Source organism: Tiliqua scincoides, chromosome 5, assembly GCF_035046505.1.
Source record: "Tiliqua scincoides isolate rTilSci1 chromosome 5, rTilSci1.hap2, whole genome shotgun sequence".
NCBI lineage: Eukaryota > Metazoa > Chordata > Lepidosauria > Squamata > Scincidae > Tiliqua > Tiliqua scincoides.
Genome location: NC_089825.1, coordinates 54,751,820 through 54,765,761, shown reverse-complemented (window position 1 = coordinate 54,765,761; position 13,942 = coordinate 54,751,820). Strand labels below are relative to the sequence as shown.

The window sequence follows — 13,942 nt, the reverse complement described above, 5'->3', positions numbered from 1 at the left end:
ATAAATTTAGTTCATTAAAATATCGCTTTTGTTTATGGTTCCCAAGGATCAAGAAATTAGGATTGGAGTCAGGTTAACAAGTGCTGTTCACTCAAATCTTTCTGAAGAATGCATCTTATCCTCCAGGAGGGGCAGCCAGTCCACCATGTGGCTTAAACTATACTGATGTACCATCCAAGAAGAAAAATGGTTGTCACTATGTATGTGAGCTAGTCACTTGAAAGGTGCATTCTTATGAGAGGTCTAGGTCTGTTCATCTCTTCTTTGTAACCTATTCTCCATGAAAAAGGTGCCATCAAAAAACTGAGTAGGATGCCAAAGTATAGGTTTGATCCTACAAAACAATAGCTTTAACACTTCACCTTCTGTGAAAGGACCAATGAGGACATACCTGTTGAGTGGTAAGATCAGACTCCTCCATTATGTATTGCTTTCTAATAGAGTAGAACATGGCACATTCTCTACTAAGACTTTCAAAACATTCCTTTTCTTCATCCCAGTTTACCTGGTGAACAAAATGAATGAAAAAATACTGCTATAGACTTGGGGAAAAAAGCAGTTTTGCAATGTTTTTAGAAGTGTTCTTTGATATAAGAAAACAAGGTGTATATTACCTCTGTGTTAAATATAGTCTGCCTGGGGTAAAAATATCTGCCTTCTGGTGTAGCTCAGTGCCTATGCATCAAAGCAATAACAGCTCCAAGATTATAATGTAGTTTTCGCTCAATGCATTTTGTATAGCAAAATGCTAATTATGAATAACTATAGGTCACCTAATATTGTTCTCTAGAAAACAGAATTTATGTATAAAATTTTCTTTATGTAGTATTTACATTATGTTCCATTCTAGTCTGATACTTAATCTATTTTTATCTCACCCATTCTGAGAATAGCATTTTAGTCTTGTTATACCAATAGGTTAAGTGGGGCAAAGAGGCAGGCAGCCCAATCATGAGCTGCCTGGGGTGCCCGCACCCAGGAGGGCTGCCGCCAAATCCAGTGCCTCCTGCGCTAGTGTGGGAGGCTCCTCGGGAGAAGTTAGTCCCCTTCCACTGAGTAAGGTAAGCAGCCCCACAATTGGTAAGGAAAAGGCGCTCATGTAGGGTACGCAGCCCTCCATGAGTGCCCTGGATCCTGTGGAGCACTGCTCTGCGCATCCTCCTCCTGTCCGCCCCCCGGCACCCTGTAAGGGGGAAGGCCTTATGGCACGTTTACAACTGGTCAGTGGCATGGCTCCGTGCCACCGACCACAGGATTGGGCTCCAAGTTGACTAAAATAATCCAATGAGATTGTGGCAGATATCAGCAAAAATAGTATTCACCATGGTAAATGACTTCAATCCATTACATTTATCAAATTCATTACATAAATATCCGATGTAATGACTACAATCTACTACAGGAAGCACGATTGTCTTGCAATACGATTGTTAAATTTGACAGGACAAGGACTTCTTATTACAGGCCAAGTGTAGCAACTTGTTACTCTGGAAAGCAGCACTGGTAACATTCTCATGGGGACAGGGTGTGCTCCAGGGGTTTGAGAGAACAATTCAAGCAAAGGTCATGGCTGAACCTTGTCAACATACCTCTGTAGCTAGACGCAGGACAAACATAGGTAGCCCTTCCAATGGCGGGACATAGTTATCTATCAAAAGCGGTAGTCCTGTAAGGTTCCCTTCCTGCAAATAGACAATCCTTGTGTCAGTGGAACCCTTTTCTTCTGTAACATGTGAAGAGGCAGTTTCTAAGCAAATGCTTACACAGCAGGTAAACTGCCTTTGCAAAAGCAGTTTCTGGCACATTTCATATTTTCTGCTCCTTAGACTGAGAAGCACCACTCTCCTGTTTTATTTATTTAAGCTCGCAACCTTTGCCTAAGTCAAATACAAAGAAAATCCTTAAAAAAAATTATATGCAGTATCAAGAAGAAAATAAGAACTGAGAGCCCAATCCTATCCAATTTTCCAGCACCAGTGCCACCACAATGCAGCCCTAAGGTAAGGGAACAAATGTTCCCATAACTTGAGAATGCCTCTGTGACTCCCTCCCCACCACAGGATACAGTGCACTCCTCACTGGCACGACTGCCCTGGCAGTGGAAAACTGGATGGGATTGGGTCCTAAATCTGTGATTGCCTTCTCAGTATTTTGCTATGAAAATCACTTTGAACTGTTAAAAAGCAGTATATAAATATTTTTAATAATAAAAGCCTTGTTTAGAATTCTGTCAGGAAATAGATTCCAAAGCCCATCTCTACAGCGTTTTTCCCCCACTGCCAAACTGCTTGTAAAATCTTGCCTAATAGTGCAATCCTATGTATGCTTACTTAGAAAGGAGTTCTGCTGCTGGGGTGTCAAACGTAAGGCCTGCAGGCCAGACACAGCCCTTGGAAGCTCTTTATCAGACCCATGTGATGATTGGATCCCAGCACTGCCAAAGCTCTGGGACGGAGAGATGGTAGGAAGCCCCAAAAGACAAGGAACGCTATGGGGGAAGTCATAGACCAGGACGGATGAGAGAAGGAGATGCTTCCAAGGCACTGGAAGAGTTCAGCTGTTGTGTAGCTGCCCTTTCAGCAGTCTTACTTCTGCTGAGGCATCACTTCAGAGTACCTCTCAACTGCTAAACTGTGAAGAGATGCCTTTGCAGAAGTGGTGCTGCTAAAAAGGCAGTCTGTGTGATAATTAGGTTCTTCCAGCATGATAATTATCATATTTTAAGGTATGAGGTATGCTATTTTCGATCATTTGCAATTAATGAGTTCCTACATGAGAACAAAGGGCTTATTTCTGGTCATTACCTACTTAATTATTTCCAGCCCTTAGCAGGCACCATGACTGCTATTCAGATCACTGTGTAAAATAAGTTTGACACCCCTATTCTACTGTGTTTAATGGTACTTACTCCCAGGAAAGTGTGCATAGGATTGCAGTTTAAATCCACCTTTCTGGAGCTTGCTTTACCTACTCTTTCTTATCTGAGGACACCATATTCTATTTCTCAGTTGCCAACAGTTTAGAAACAACCACTCAGTGTCAGAAAAATACTTACTTCATCAATTTCAAGAGAGAAATAATCTTTCAGCATTTCACTTCTCTTTGTTAGAAATTGAACAATGTATTCAGCAAGACCTTCCTTTGGACCATCTTCTTCTGTCCAACCACTTTCAGCATTCTCTAAGGCTAGCATGGCTAGATCATAGAGAGGAGCCGGCTCCTAGTGTTACCAAAATACACAGCATAGTAACCATACATTGTTCATGCTTACATAAGGTTAATATAGAAATCTGTTTCCTGCCTTTTGCATGCAGCATGAAGACATTTCTGTCACAGGTAGTCAATTTAATCATCTTGGGCTATGAACAACTTTCCACTTAAGTTATGAAAGGCTAGCAAGCCACAGACAGAGACCACCCGGTACAATTGAAAAGCTGTGTTAGAAAAGACCAGTCCCCATTACATATCTTAGGTTTCTTAAGATGAGTGTGTGCTTTTACCATGTACTTTGACTTTTTGCTGCAATTTCAGGAAGGTCTTGTCAAGTTAGGTCTTTTCTTCTATATATTCTGTGAATATTGTGGTAGTCTGGATTTTTTCAAGTACACTGCATGCTGTGTTAATGTATGTGACTAGTTTAAATTTAAAATCCCTCAGTGTAAATTAAATGTTTATGGAGAAAGATTTCCCTATTTGCTAAACAGAAAAAAAGTTCATTGTTACATAATGGTGTCCTTTGAAATCAACAATAGCTGAAAATGTATGGATATAAAAGACTGTGTGTGGCATTTAGAGTAACAGTTCTGTGAACAGACACTCCCTTGGACCACAGTAGGAGCATTCCACACCCACAATAGGCCCTTTGCATGAGTGGAATAGTCCTTCTGTGCTCTGAGAGAGCTTCCATTCACAGAACTGTTTCTCTGGACACTATTATGTTACAGACCTACATAAGGAAGCAAGATGTATTTTTAACCAAACTTCTTAGTAATTGGGATGGTTGCAGTACTTAAGCAGAATCGGATTCTAGAAAAAAATCACTACTATAAAAGTTCAGCAGCTAGCTATCTTTCATTTTTGTTTAAAATGGTACAGTATGAAAATACTGTAATTTAAAATCTTAAATGCTGCCCAAAAGTGCTGGAGAAAACTACCTCATTCATACAGTATTGCTATACAATCCTATGCATGTTTACTCAGAAGCAAATCCCACTGTGTTCAACAGGGCTTACTCTCAAGTCACAGATGTGCCACAGATTACATATTTTAGCAGTGCAGTTTAGATTCAAAAAGTATGTACTTACCGACAACCTCAAGACTCCAAAGTTGCCAAAGTCATAGATAAGAACCTGGTAGAACATTTCTTCACTTGAAAAAAAGAAAAATCAGTTTGTTAATTGGACATTAGCTATTTCATATTTAAGTTTCTATGAAAGGAAAGTTTTAATATAGAACTTTTAACACTCCTAATAGATAACTAATTTTGGTTAACACAGGATATATAAACAAACTTCTTCAATCAAATTGGTAAGTTTTACTTGTACTGTCACAGAAATGTTCAGTATTAATTTAAGGGCAGATATATGTCACTAACTGACACTTGCAACCAATTGGCACATTGTAAACAGGATTATAACTAAATCACCATATATACCCGCCTACAGGGGGAGAAATTTCTGCCAACAAATTAAGCTTAGATCATCACCTTGCCTTATTTTCGAAGTCACTCAGGGGTTAGGGCTTTTCAAGAAAGTTGGAGAAAGTTGAAGAAGCAATGCAGAGATAATTTGAGGGTTGTTAATCTCCACGTTCACCTCCCTGAGAAGCTGAAGCCAAAGTTAACCTTTAATTCTCCACCTGAGAAAAGGATTCAAGGCTCTATTTAAATTCCTTTAGCAGACCCTGCTGCAGCCTCGTTCCATTTTGCAGATGCTTGGCAGAGGTCTGTTTTTTAAGCACCAGTATGTAATCCTTGTTTCCATTAGAAACAAAGTCCCAGGCTACAAGTGCATCGTTATTTAAGAATAATACCCATGGAAAGCAATGGGTCTACTTCTGAGTAAATAGGATTGCAGCTATGTGCAGCTGCACTTGCTCATTCATTCCTTGTTGCTTGTCTCTCTGCTGTGAACTGAATTGCAACCATGCCTTGTTCTCTGTAGCAGTCACTGCCGCAGCCTCATTCCATTTTGCAAATGCTTGGCAGAGGTCGGGTTTTTTTTTTAAGCAATAGGATATTATACTCATTTCCATTTGAAACAAAGTCCCAGCCCACAGTTCAGTGCACCATTACTTAAGAACACCACGCATTGAAAGCATTGGGTCTTCTTCCAAGTGAATAGGGTTGCAACTATGTGCTGCTGCACTTGCTTATAGTCATTCCTTGTTGCTTGTCTCTCTGCTGTGAATTGAATTGTACACTCCTAGTTATGTGTCATAAGTTGCATGTTATATGTACAGCCTCTCCATGTTGGCATCCTTCAGTCTCGGAAGACTATGATATAGAGCTCTGAATGGTGGATTTGGAATAGTGTCCTCTCCAGTGCGCGAAGCCTGGGTAAAGTAGGTATGGAGGATAGGCTGTTACCCATGCAGCAAATTCCCCCTCTCCACATAGCTGAAATGGTCCAGGGGAAAGGCAGAAGCCAATATGGTTGGCTCCAGCGGCGTCGCAGGAGTTGCCAGAACGTGACTGTGTTCTGGCAACTCAGAACCACCGGGTAGATGGGACTCGTTAGCCTAGGAAGGCAGCTCATCTGAGAGAAGGAAAATTCTGATTCCAAACCTCCACTGCCTTGTGGCTACATCCAGTTATGGAAAAGGCTTCAGGAGTCAACCTTGAGGCAAAATCCGGAGCTGGAGTAGAGCCTCTGGCACCTTAAAAAAGCATTTAATGATTCTCTTGCAATGGTTCTCAATCTTTTTTCCCTTGCATACTCCTTGGCAGCTTATTTCCATAAAACGTACCCCTCATATTAGTTAAATGTTTGTAATTAATAATAATATGTCCTTATATAAGTATAAGATTATAATTTAGTCTCCGCTATATGAAAACCCATACTTCATGTATTAATCACAGTATTTTCTCTTTTTATCTGTTTGAAGAACTGAAAACTATGCCTCTTCCACTGTTTCGCACAGAAGTGTCCTGAGAAATTTTTGATGATTGAAAACCAGCACAATAAAAAAGGAGAAACATAATATGGAAAGTGATCAATCAACCATTCATACATGAACTGATGACCAAAAACTATTGGTGGGGCTTTCACAGCTAACTAGCAACCTTCCTTCCTGTTTTGCTGGCCCTGCAAGGCATTCTGGAGCACTACTTGCCCTTTCTGCTATCTTTCAATTCTTTTTCCAAGTACCCTTAAAGGTTCTGTCGAGTGCTCCTATGGGAACCACTGTTCTACTGGAATGTTGTTTACAGTGCATTTACTGTGTTAGTGTTTACAAAAATGTTGTGAAGACCAGAATTTAAAAAGTTAAAGAATAAAAATGATCTTCTACTATTTTTTTTAAATAAATTAGAGAGTGTACAGTTCTTTGGTAACAATTGCTGGTAGATTATTTTTCAGGATCTGGCCTTGGGTAAAATCAGATAAAACTATAGTCAGACATCTCCCCAAGTTTACCTCCAACTTATCCGAGGGTCATAGAAAATTCCATGATTTTTGGTTCAAAACCTACTCTCGACTTATCTGTGAGATCGACATAGACTAGTGTCTGTGGTAAGTTAGTCATGGCTATGTTCCACTGAATTTAATAATAGGACAAACTATGCTGCAACTCACATCAGTCAAGATGGAACAAGACACTAATTTCTGATTATTCCTCCTTACACCATCGACACTGCAATCGAAACGTGCCACTCCACTGGCTGAAGGTTTTGCAAATGTGCCATAAAGCACATTTATGCTACCCCACCAATGCGGCATCCAGTGGACAGATGCGCCAGGCAGTGGAGGGAGAGTGGAACGGAGGCATGGAGGGGGTGTTACTGGGCAGGGAGAGGAAAGAACGGGGAAGATCAGATCTGAGAGGGGAATGGGATCAGAGAGGAAGGGCTCCACCATTATCCTAACCCCCTTCCTGGTCTTTACACAGGGCTGCTTGGATTGTGTCAGCTAAATAGCTGGTGCAGGTCGAAGTACTCCCAAAAGGTAGGCTGGGACATTACTCAGGTACGGAGACCCCCAGGTCTCCCCCAAGGAGACCTCCAGCCTGCTCCTAAGCTGCACTGGTATAGCAGAGGCCATGCAGCCTTGCTGCACCAGTGCAGCTTAGGATTGCACTGCAGCCTGTTGTACAAACAGGGAGCAGTTTTTTGTTTAAAACGAAAAAGCCAAAAGAGCAACATATCAAATGTGAATCAAACTGTTACCTGAGTTTTGTGGTATTAAGAAGATAGAGTTTAGTCTGATACTGCACTAGTGCCCACTGAGGGCTAACACAGCCAACAAAGGAATGATCCCGTAGCATATCTTGAAGACCTGAAATAAGACAAACAACCTGCACTTAGCAGAGTCCGTGACATCAGGAATATCTTCCCTTTAAGAAACTGGTTGCTTCATTTATCAAACTACTCAAGCACCATGGAATTCAAATTTCAGCTGTTCTAGTACATATAACCCAACGTGAACCTCTCCTATGTACGTACTTTTCTTATCTTGGGAAAATTAAGTTATCAAGAGATCAGCTGCTGCTAATGCTATTCCTAAAATGGTATGCACTTTCTTGAAGAATATGCTTTCTCAAGCAATCCCCCATACTCTAGTCTGCACTAGCTTAAGAGCTCAGAGCTGATCTTCAGGAAACATTGCATTTGCAGTAGGACACAACAACAGCTGAATTCTATACTTAGGATTCTTTCCTCAAATATTTTGGCAGTTCACAAGTCAGTCACTCTGGGTTTTGTTTTTCAATTTTAGCCAACATAGCCTGATTAACATCAAATAATTACTGCTCAGAACTTGCAACTATGCCACAAATCTCAACAAGGTTCATGCCACAAACAAGGTCAGCTAAAGTTGATGGATCTGAAGTTGGATCTGAATATAGTTTTAAGACTATATTTATGTCAAAGAACTCTGTATTAATTGTTCTTTTATCCAGTTGGGCCAACTGTTACATTTTATAACAAAATATCTAGGCTTAAGTCTCTAAAACTCTGCATACTTCGATATGGCATTTTATTTATATATTTACAAATTTCTAGCCCACTTTATCTCCCCCTCAGGCATTCAAAGTGCCTTCCAAATACCATGCAAAAATATAAGAATAAAGTATCTTTTTTTAAAATATATATTTAAAAAACTCCTAAAATCCAGAAGTGACCTAAAAAGCTCATGAAAAGTCAAGGATGATAAAAAGTAGAACCAACAGCAGACAATTAAAAAAGCATGATAAAACCCATCAGCTTAAAAAGACCCTGAGTGTCCATATTTAATTTTTTTTTTTTAAAAACCTCAAAAGGATAGAGTAAAAAGATACTTTATAGGCCCTGCCAGAAAACCTCTAAGGAGAGAGCAGTTCATAAACTGTATTTTGCCATTTGCATTTTGCTTCCAAACATTTGCAGACAAATTAGTGAACCTTTGAGCTTAGTGAGTTGCGAGTAAATTCTACTCAAGCCAACAGGATGTCTACTTTAAGGTATTTAAAAACTGGGTGTTATGTCCCAATTTTTCAGATCTAGCTACCAGAATACAAGTATCCTACTGATGCTAACAGACCAAAGCGAGGAGAGTGCAGTGGCTCCCTGGTAAGTTCCATAATTTTAGTACAACTGCTATGAGCTACTGAATGTCAGACACAGTTCATCCACTTCAATCGCATAAGAATTTTGGTGCAGCAGCTTAGAGGAAGCCATCCTCTGAAGAATGTGCAAGCTATTTTGTTTCCTTCAAAATAAATATTTACTGGACTGGGGAGCAGAATTTTGTTTGGCTCCTTTGACCTGCTTGCATAACTGGGTGTAAACAGCAGCCAACAAGTGCTCTTTCTCGCTCTCCCTCTCTCTCAGTGTCTACATCATTAGGGAGTGTTTCCAAGCCAGAATCAGAATGCTGCTATAGTCTAGCCTTCAGATTCAACCTTAGCCCTTTCCAGGTTTGGTCAGCAAAAAACCAAAACTGTTCTTGTTGAACTACTTCATTGTTCTTCCCTCTGTAGCCAAAACACATAAAGTATTTTTGGTTTTCCATGCTGACATTTTTACAGGCCATTGGTCCTGAATGCACTTCAGATTTTACAGTCTACAGGACAATCAACAAAATACAAACATATTACCGAGTTTGGGGTTCTCTAAACACTCTGGAAACAAGTTTTCCCCCCAAAAAGACCTGTGGGAGGCAGCTGTACTTAATATGCAGTATATCAAAAGATTAAATTCTTGCTGTTAGGTACATAGGCACATTCCACTGATCTCAGACAAAAGCTGTCAAGTCAGCAACTGGCCCCCATCCAAAGACTTTAAACATTTTAGCATAAAAATGGTCTTAATGCTTCTGAGATTTAGTAAGCAATTGTACACAATAAGAAATGCACAAGATACCAAGTGTTGATTTCAACAAACCATTCCTCTCTCAAAGCAGACATTAACCTTGTGTGCTGTATTTACAAAGTTGCCCAAAAGATTCGATGAAAACATGTGAAACACAGTGGGAAGGACAGATGAGTAGTAAGCTTACTTGCATGTGCCCGGTTATTAATTTCCTCCTGAAGGGTCAATACACTGGTCAAGTTAATAATTCTCCTCTTAGGAGTGCAGGCAGCAGTCATTTCCTGTCTCGCACGTTCCTCCATTTCCTCATCACCATCAGTTCGCTGCCTCTTTCTGCAACAGAAATGCATTCTCTGTTCCACTGGAAATGCATAAAAGTCATCAAAGTAGAGGGCTGTGATGAACCCAAGAGCAGCTCAGCAGCTGCTCAAGATACCAAATACATAAAGAGCATTCATACATATTTTCAAAACAAAGGTGCAATTTATCAGAAAAAATCTTATGGGTCTAAATCAGAGTCTGGGTCCATAGTCCTTTGGTAACAACTTGACTTCTTGGCAAGAGTAGTTATATAAGGAGACAACACAGAAATATTTAACAAAGATCACTCTTACCTAGCAGGTATGGCTTCAGGAGACATTGACTGGCTTTCCTTTGGGCCTTTTGGTGCCTTCTCAGCTCCTGAATTCAAGTCACTGCATTCTTCCATTTCAACATCTTGTGGTCTAACACTCTCGCAGCTTTCCTTGTTACTATTGTTCTCTGGTGCCACAGAAACAGGTTCAGAACTCTTCGATTTATTAACTGGCTGAAGGAAAGCATCTAGCTTCTGGTCCCGTGAATCAGTGCGGACCATCTGATGAGCATAGACCTTGTCTCCAGCTGTTTGATTAGCTGAAGAACTTGCTGACTTAACAACATCAGTGGTAGAGGCAGTGATGCATGGAAGCAATGTCTTTAATGAAGAGAGGATGGAAGAGAGATAGATGAAAGAAGAGAAGCACTGTTGGTCACATAGTTCAGAGCTGGAACTATATGAGTCTCTCTACAAGTTTGAGCAGAGCTGGAGCAGGAAAATACTAAAGGCCTACTCACAAGACAAGGTTTACCACAGTGGTTCCTAAACTGGTGGGTCATGATACACTGGGGAACCAGAAGCAGGCCATTCCCCCTTAAGAGGAGTGGCCCTTCAATGGCACTGCAGTAATCACCAGCACTACCCCTCAGGTATGTTAAGAAGCCCCTTGATTGCAGTGCAGTCGCAATCGCTGCTGTGCCGTCATCGCTGCCACCTCCACAAATACTTACAGGGTTCCCAACTTGCAAGGAGAAGTTTGGGAACCACTGATTTCTCAGATAGCTGCTAACATCATTTCAAGCAGCTTTTACAAAGGGACTCCAGTGTTTCTAACCTGTATATCCTATCCTATGTCCAATTCAATCTAGAAGCTGGGCTTCTCAAAGTGCCAATCATCCATTTGAGAACATAACAAAATCAAATCTTGAATGCTGAATATTCACCACCTCAACTACCTGTAAAGAAAAAAATGACTGGATTTTTTTTCCCTACTACAAAGTACACCCACCTGAGTAAAATACATTCGTGATGAGTTAGAGCCCAAGAGTTTGCTTTCTATGTGTTGCTGTATACGCTCCAAGATGCTGTCTTCATGAAGGAAATGAACCTCATGCTTCGTAGGGTGTACATTCACATCCACATTCTGAGGGGCTATTTCAAGACTGCAAAGCAATGCAAGAACAAATGGAAGACAGTCAACTGACATGCTCAGCAGCAGGTTGATTAGAGCAGGTGATATAAGCAGAATTGCAGGTGCTCTGAGTTTTTCAGAAACTGGATCATTCTTGAAGCACTTCAAAATTTTTAAGCTATTTTTTAAAGTGTGTTTCATTTCTCACTAACACTGCTATTCCATTTACTGAAGATGGTGTGCCTTGCAATCCACTATGATCCTAAAGTTGTCATATCACATTTTAAACAAGAAATTACTCTTTTTATTATGATTACAAATATTTATATGCCCCTTTGCAACAAAAAAGTTCACAAACAAGTTTGCATAGCATAAGTAAATAATTCAGACTCTGAACCATTTTATAACTGTTTAGCATGTGTTAACCTAGCTGCCCTTTCTTCTTCTTCCACCTGGTCTTCAGTGGCAAACCTATTTTACTACTGTACCTTATGTATAAGAAGGGATGTGTGTTTTTAGGTAAATAAGCAGCATATACAGTTTCTATCGCTTTTCGCAAAGCACTTGATTCCACCAATCGATCTGAAAAAAAAACAAGAAAAACCAATCAGCATCACTTTTTCTGTAATACAACTTTTACACTCTTATCCAATCAAGAGTAGGCCTTCCATTTTTTGTTCATCTTAACAAATGGCAAATACATATCAATCATTTAACATATCAAGATGACCTTTATTGTCATAGTGCTCACATTCGAATTACAGTCTTTAAGTCAGTGGATGCAACCAGACAACATTTCTATATATGTCTTTTGCATATCTTACGAATACATAACACATATTGAACATAACAGTCGTGCTGGATCAGGCCTAGGGCCCATCTAGTCCAGCTTCCTGTATCTCACAGAAGCCTACCAGATGCCTCAGGGAGCACAGAAGTTCACAAAAATCCTTGCATCTTGCTGCCACCCCCCCTGCATCTGGCATTCTACTTACCTTCACAACCCTCAACAAAAACACCAGACTGCATTTGAGTTTAACTTGGGCCTCTTTATTAAACATAAGTGTCCAGTTTTTAACACATGAAACCTACTGATCTGGAATTCAGACCAACTGACTCAAGCAATGCTTAAATGAACTTCATTTTCTCTGGATTACGCTCTGAGCTTGCACTACAAGTTGCATGACTGCAACTAGCATCTGCAGGTAAACAATTATATAGTCAAAAATGGATTGACGACTTCTCTGACTTGCTGAAACCGGTATAACCATCTTAAAAAAATTTTTAACGCATGTACAATTGAAAACAATTATAGAAAACATAGCATAAATTAAAACTCAACCCCAGCATAGTACATCAAGCAGTGAATAAAATATCCATACGAAGTAAAACAGCAGATAAAAGTTCTTTAAAACATAAAGGTGGACAAACCAATAGCAGCAATAAAATAGAAACAATCAGACACAAATCAGAGCAAATAATAACAGCAAACAAAGGCAAAAAATAACAGGTCTTTCACCACTCAGAAAAGCTAAGCGGGACAGTACTTAGTGGACAAGATGGTGATAGAGAAAAAAAAAAAGCCTTCTTCACTGCCATGGAATATGTGCTCTGACCTATGTTCAGTCAGACTCATTATAAGCCTTTCTTCATCATTCAACTATTTAACTGCCCATAGCTTCAGGAGCTGTCTTTGCTCTACATAATGGTAGAGGTAACACAGGAGCAATTTGATCCGTTGAGCTAGCCATTTCTTCATACCAGAGGTTTACCTGAGCAGTAGATGTGTCAGCAGCCCTAGTAGTCCTCAAGAAACACTCAGGATCAATTTGTCTTTGGGGTGGACCATATAATTAGGTCCAACCCCTAAGCCTACAGCCTGCAAGGAAATGATCTGTCAGTGACAAAGAACCTTTGTTAACCTCCTCCACTACCAGATCACCATCCCCCTGTTGAGGATCAGATCCAAGGTGTGCCTGGCCACGTGTATCAGGGCTGTAATCAACTCCGTGTTCTGTTTTTTTGTTAAGTCCCAAAATAATTTCTTTACACCACAAAGATAAAGATGCATACTTTTGTACTTACGATTTATGAAAAGTAAAAATGTGCATTTCTTCACCGAATAGTTTGCATTGGTTACATAACCCTTTACTTTAAGAGCCAATACTGCATCTTCATAGTCCACTTCAATCAACTCTCTAAAAACATTTTAAAAAAAATTGTAATTCATTTTTTCCTCTTCCTCACATCTCTCCAGATCACCAAACACACAAGAGAATCAAGTCTTGCTGAACTTCAGGCTCACATCTTACATTAGGCTCATACAACAGGCTCATACATCTGTTTAATGATTTTCTTGAAATGAAGAAAGTTGAAGCAAAAGAATGCATCTAAAAGCTATTTTACATCTCTTGCATATACTACAAATTAACTGAAGTCTGTGTATAGATATATGTGCAAATGAGAGATGCATAACTGTATGTATTATGTATTTTTGTATTACGTATTATATATTTGTATTTTGAGATGTATTATGGTTATTAATACAGACAGTCTTGTCACAATAACCAAGACATTTTTATGAGGGTTGGGTTAATTTTCAGAGTGGCATACATAAAACAAAACTGTAGCCATTTGCAAGACTTAAGATGAATTATGTCAAAAATTCATTTCTCAATTTACTACTGTATATCACTCTGATGCATGTACAGGGAAGCATCATATCCCA

General features: G+C 39.7%; 1 protein-coding gene across 2 annotated transcripts in view; it reads right to left on the bottom strand.

Moving 5' to 3' along the window:
- Window positions 1-13,942, bottom strand: part of MLH1 (mutL homolog 1) — a 30,564-nt gene that overhangs the window by 1,784 nt on the left and 14,838 nt on the right. For both annotated transcript variants that reach the window (XM_066627755.1, XM_066627756.1), the window contains 10 exons: window positions 13,300-13,412; window positions 11,703-11,796; window positions 11,092-11,245; window positions 10,120-10,460; window positions 9,693-9,838; window positions 7,385-7,493; window positions 4,305-4,368; window positions 3,056-3,220; window positions 1,590-1,682; window positions 392-505 (listed from right to left, as the gene is read on the bottom strand). In XM_066627755.1, coding sequence (XP_066483852.1) covers window positions 392-505; window positions 1,590-1,682; window positions 3,056-3,220; window positions 4,305-4,368; window positions 7,385-7,493; window positions 9,693-9,838; window positions 10,120-10,460; window positions 11,092-11,245; window positions 11,703-11,796; window positions 13,300-13,412 — 1,393 coding nt within the window. The remainder of the gene's footprint in view (window positions 1-391; window positions 506-1,589; window positions 1,683-3,055; window positions 3,221-4,304; window positions 4,369-7,384; window positions 7,494-9,692; window positions 9,839-10,119; window positions 10,461-11,091; window positions 11,246-11,702; window positions 11,797-13,299; window positions 13,413-13,942) is intronic.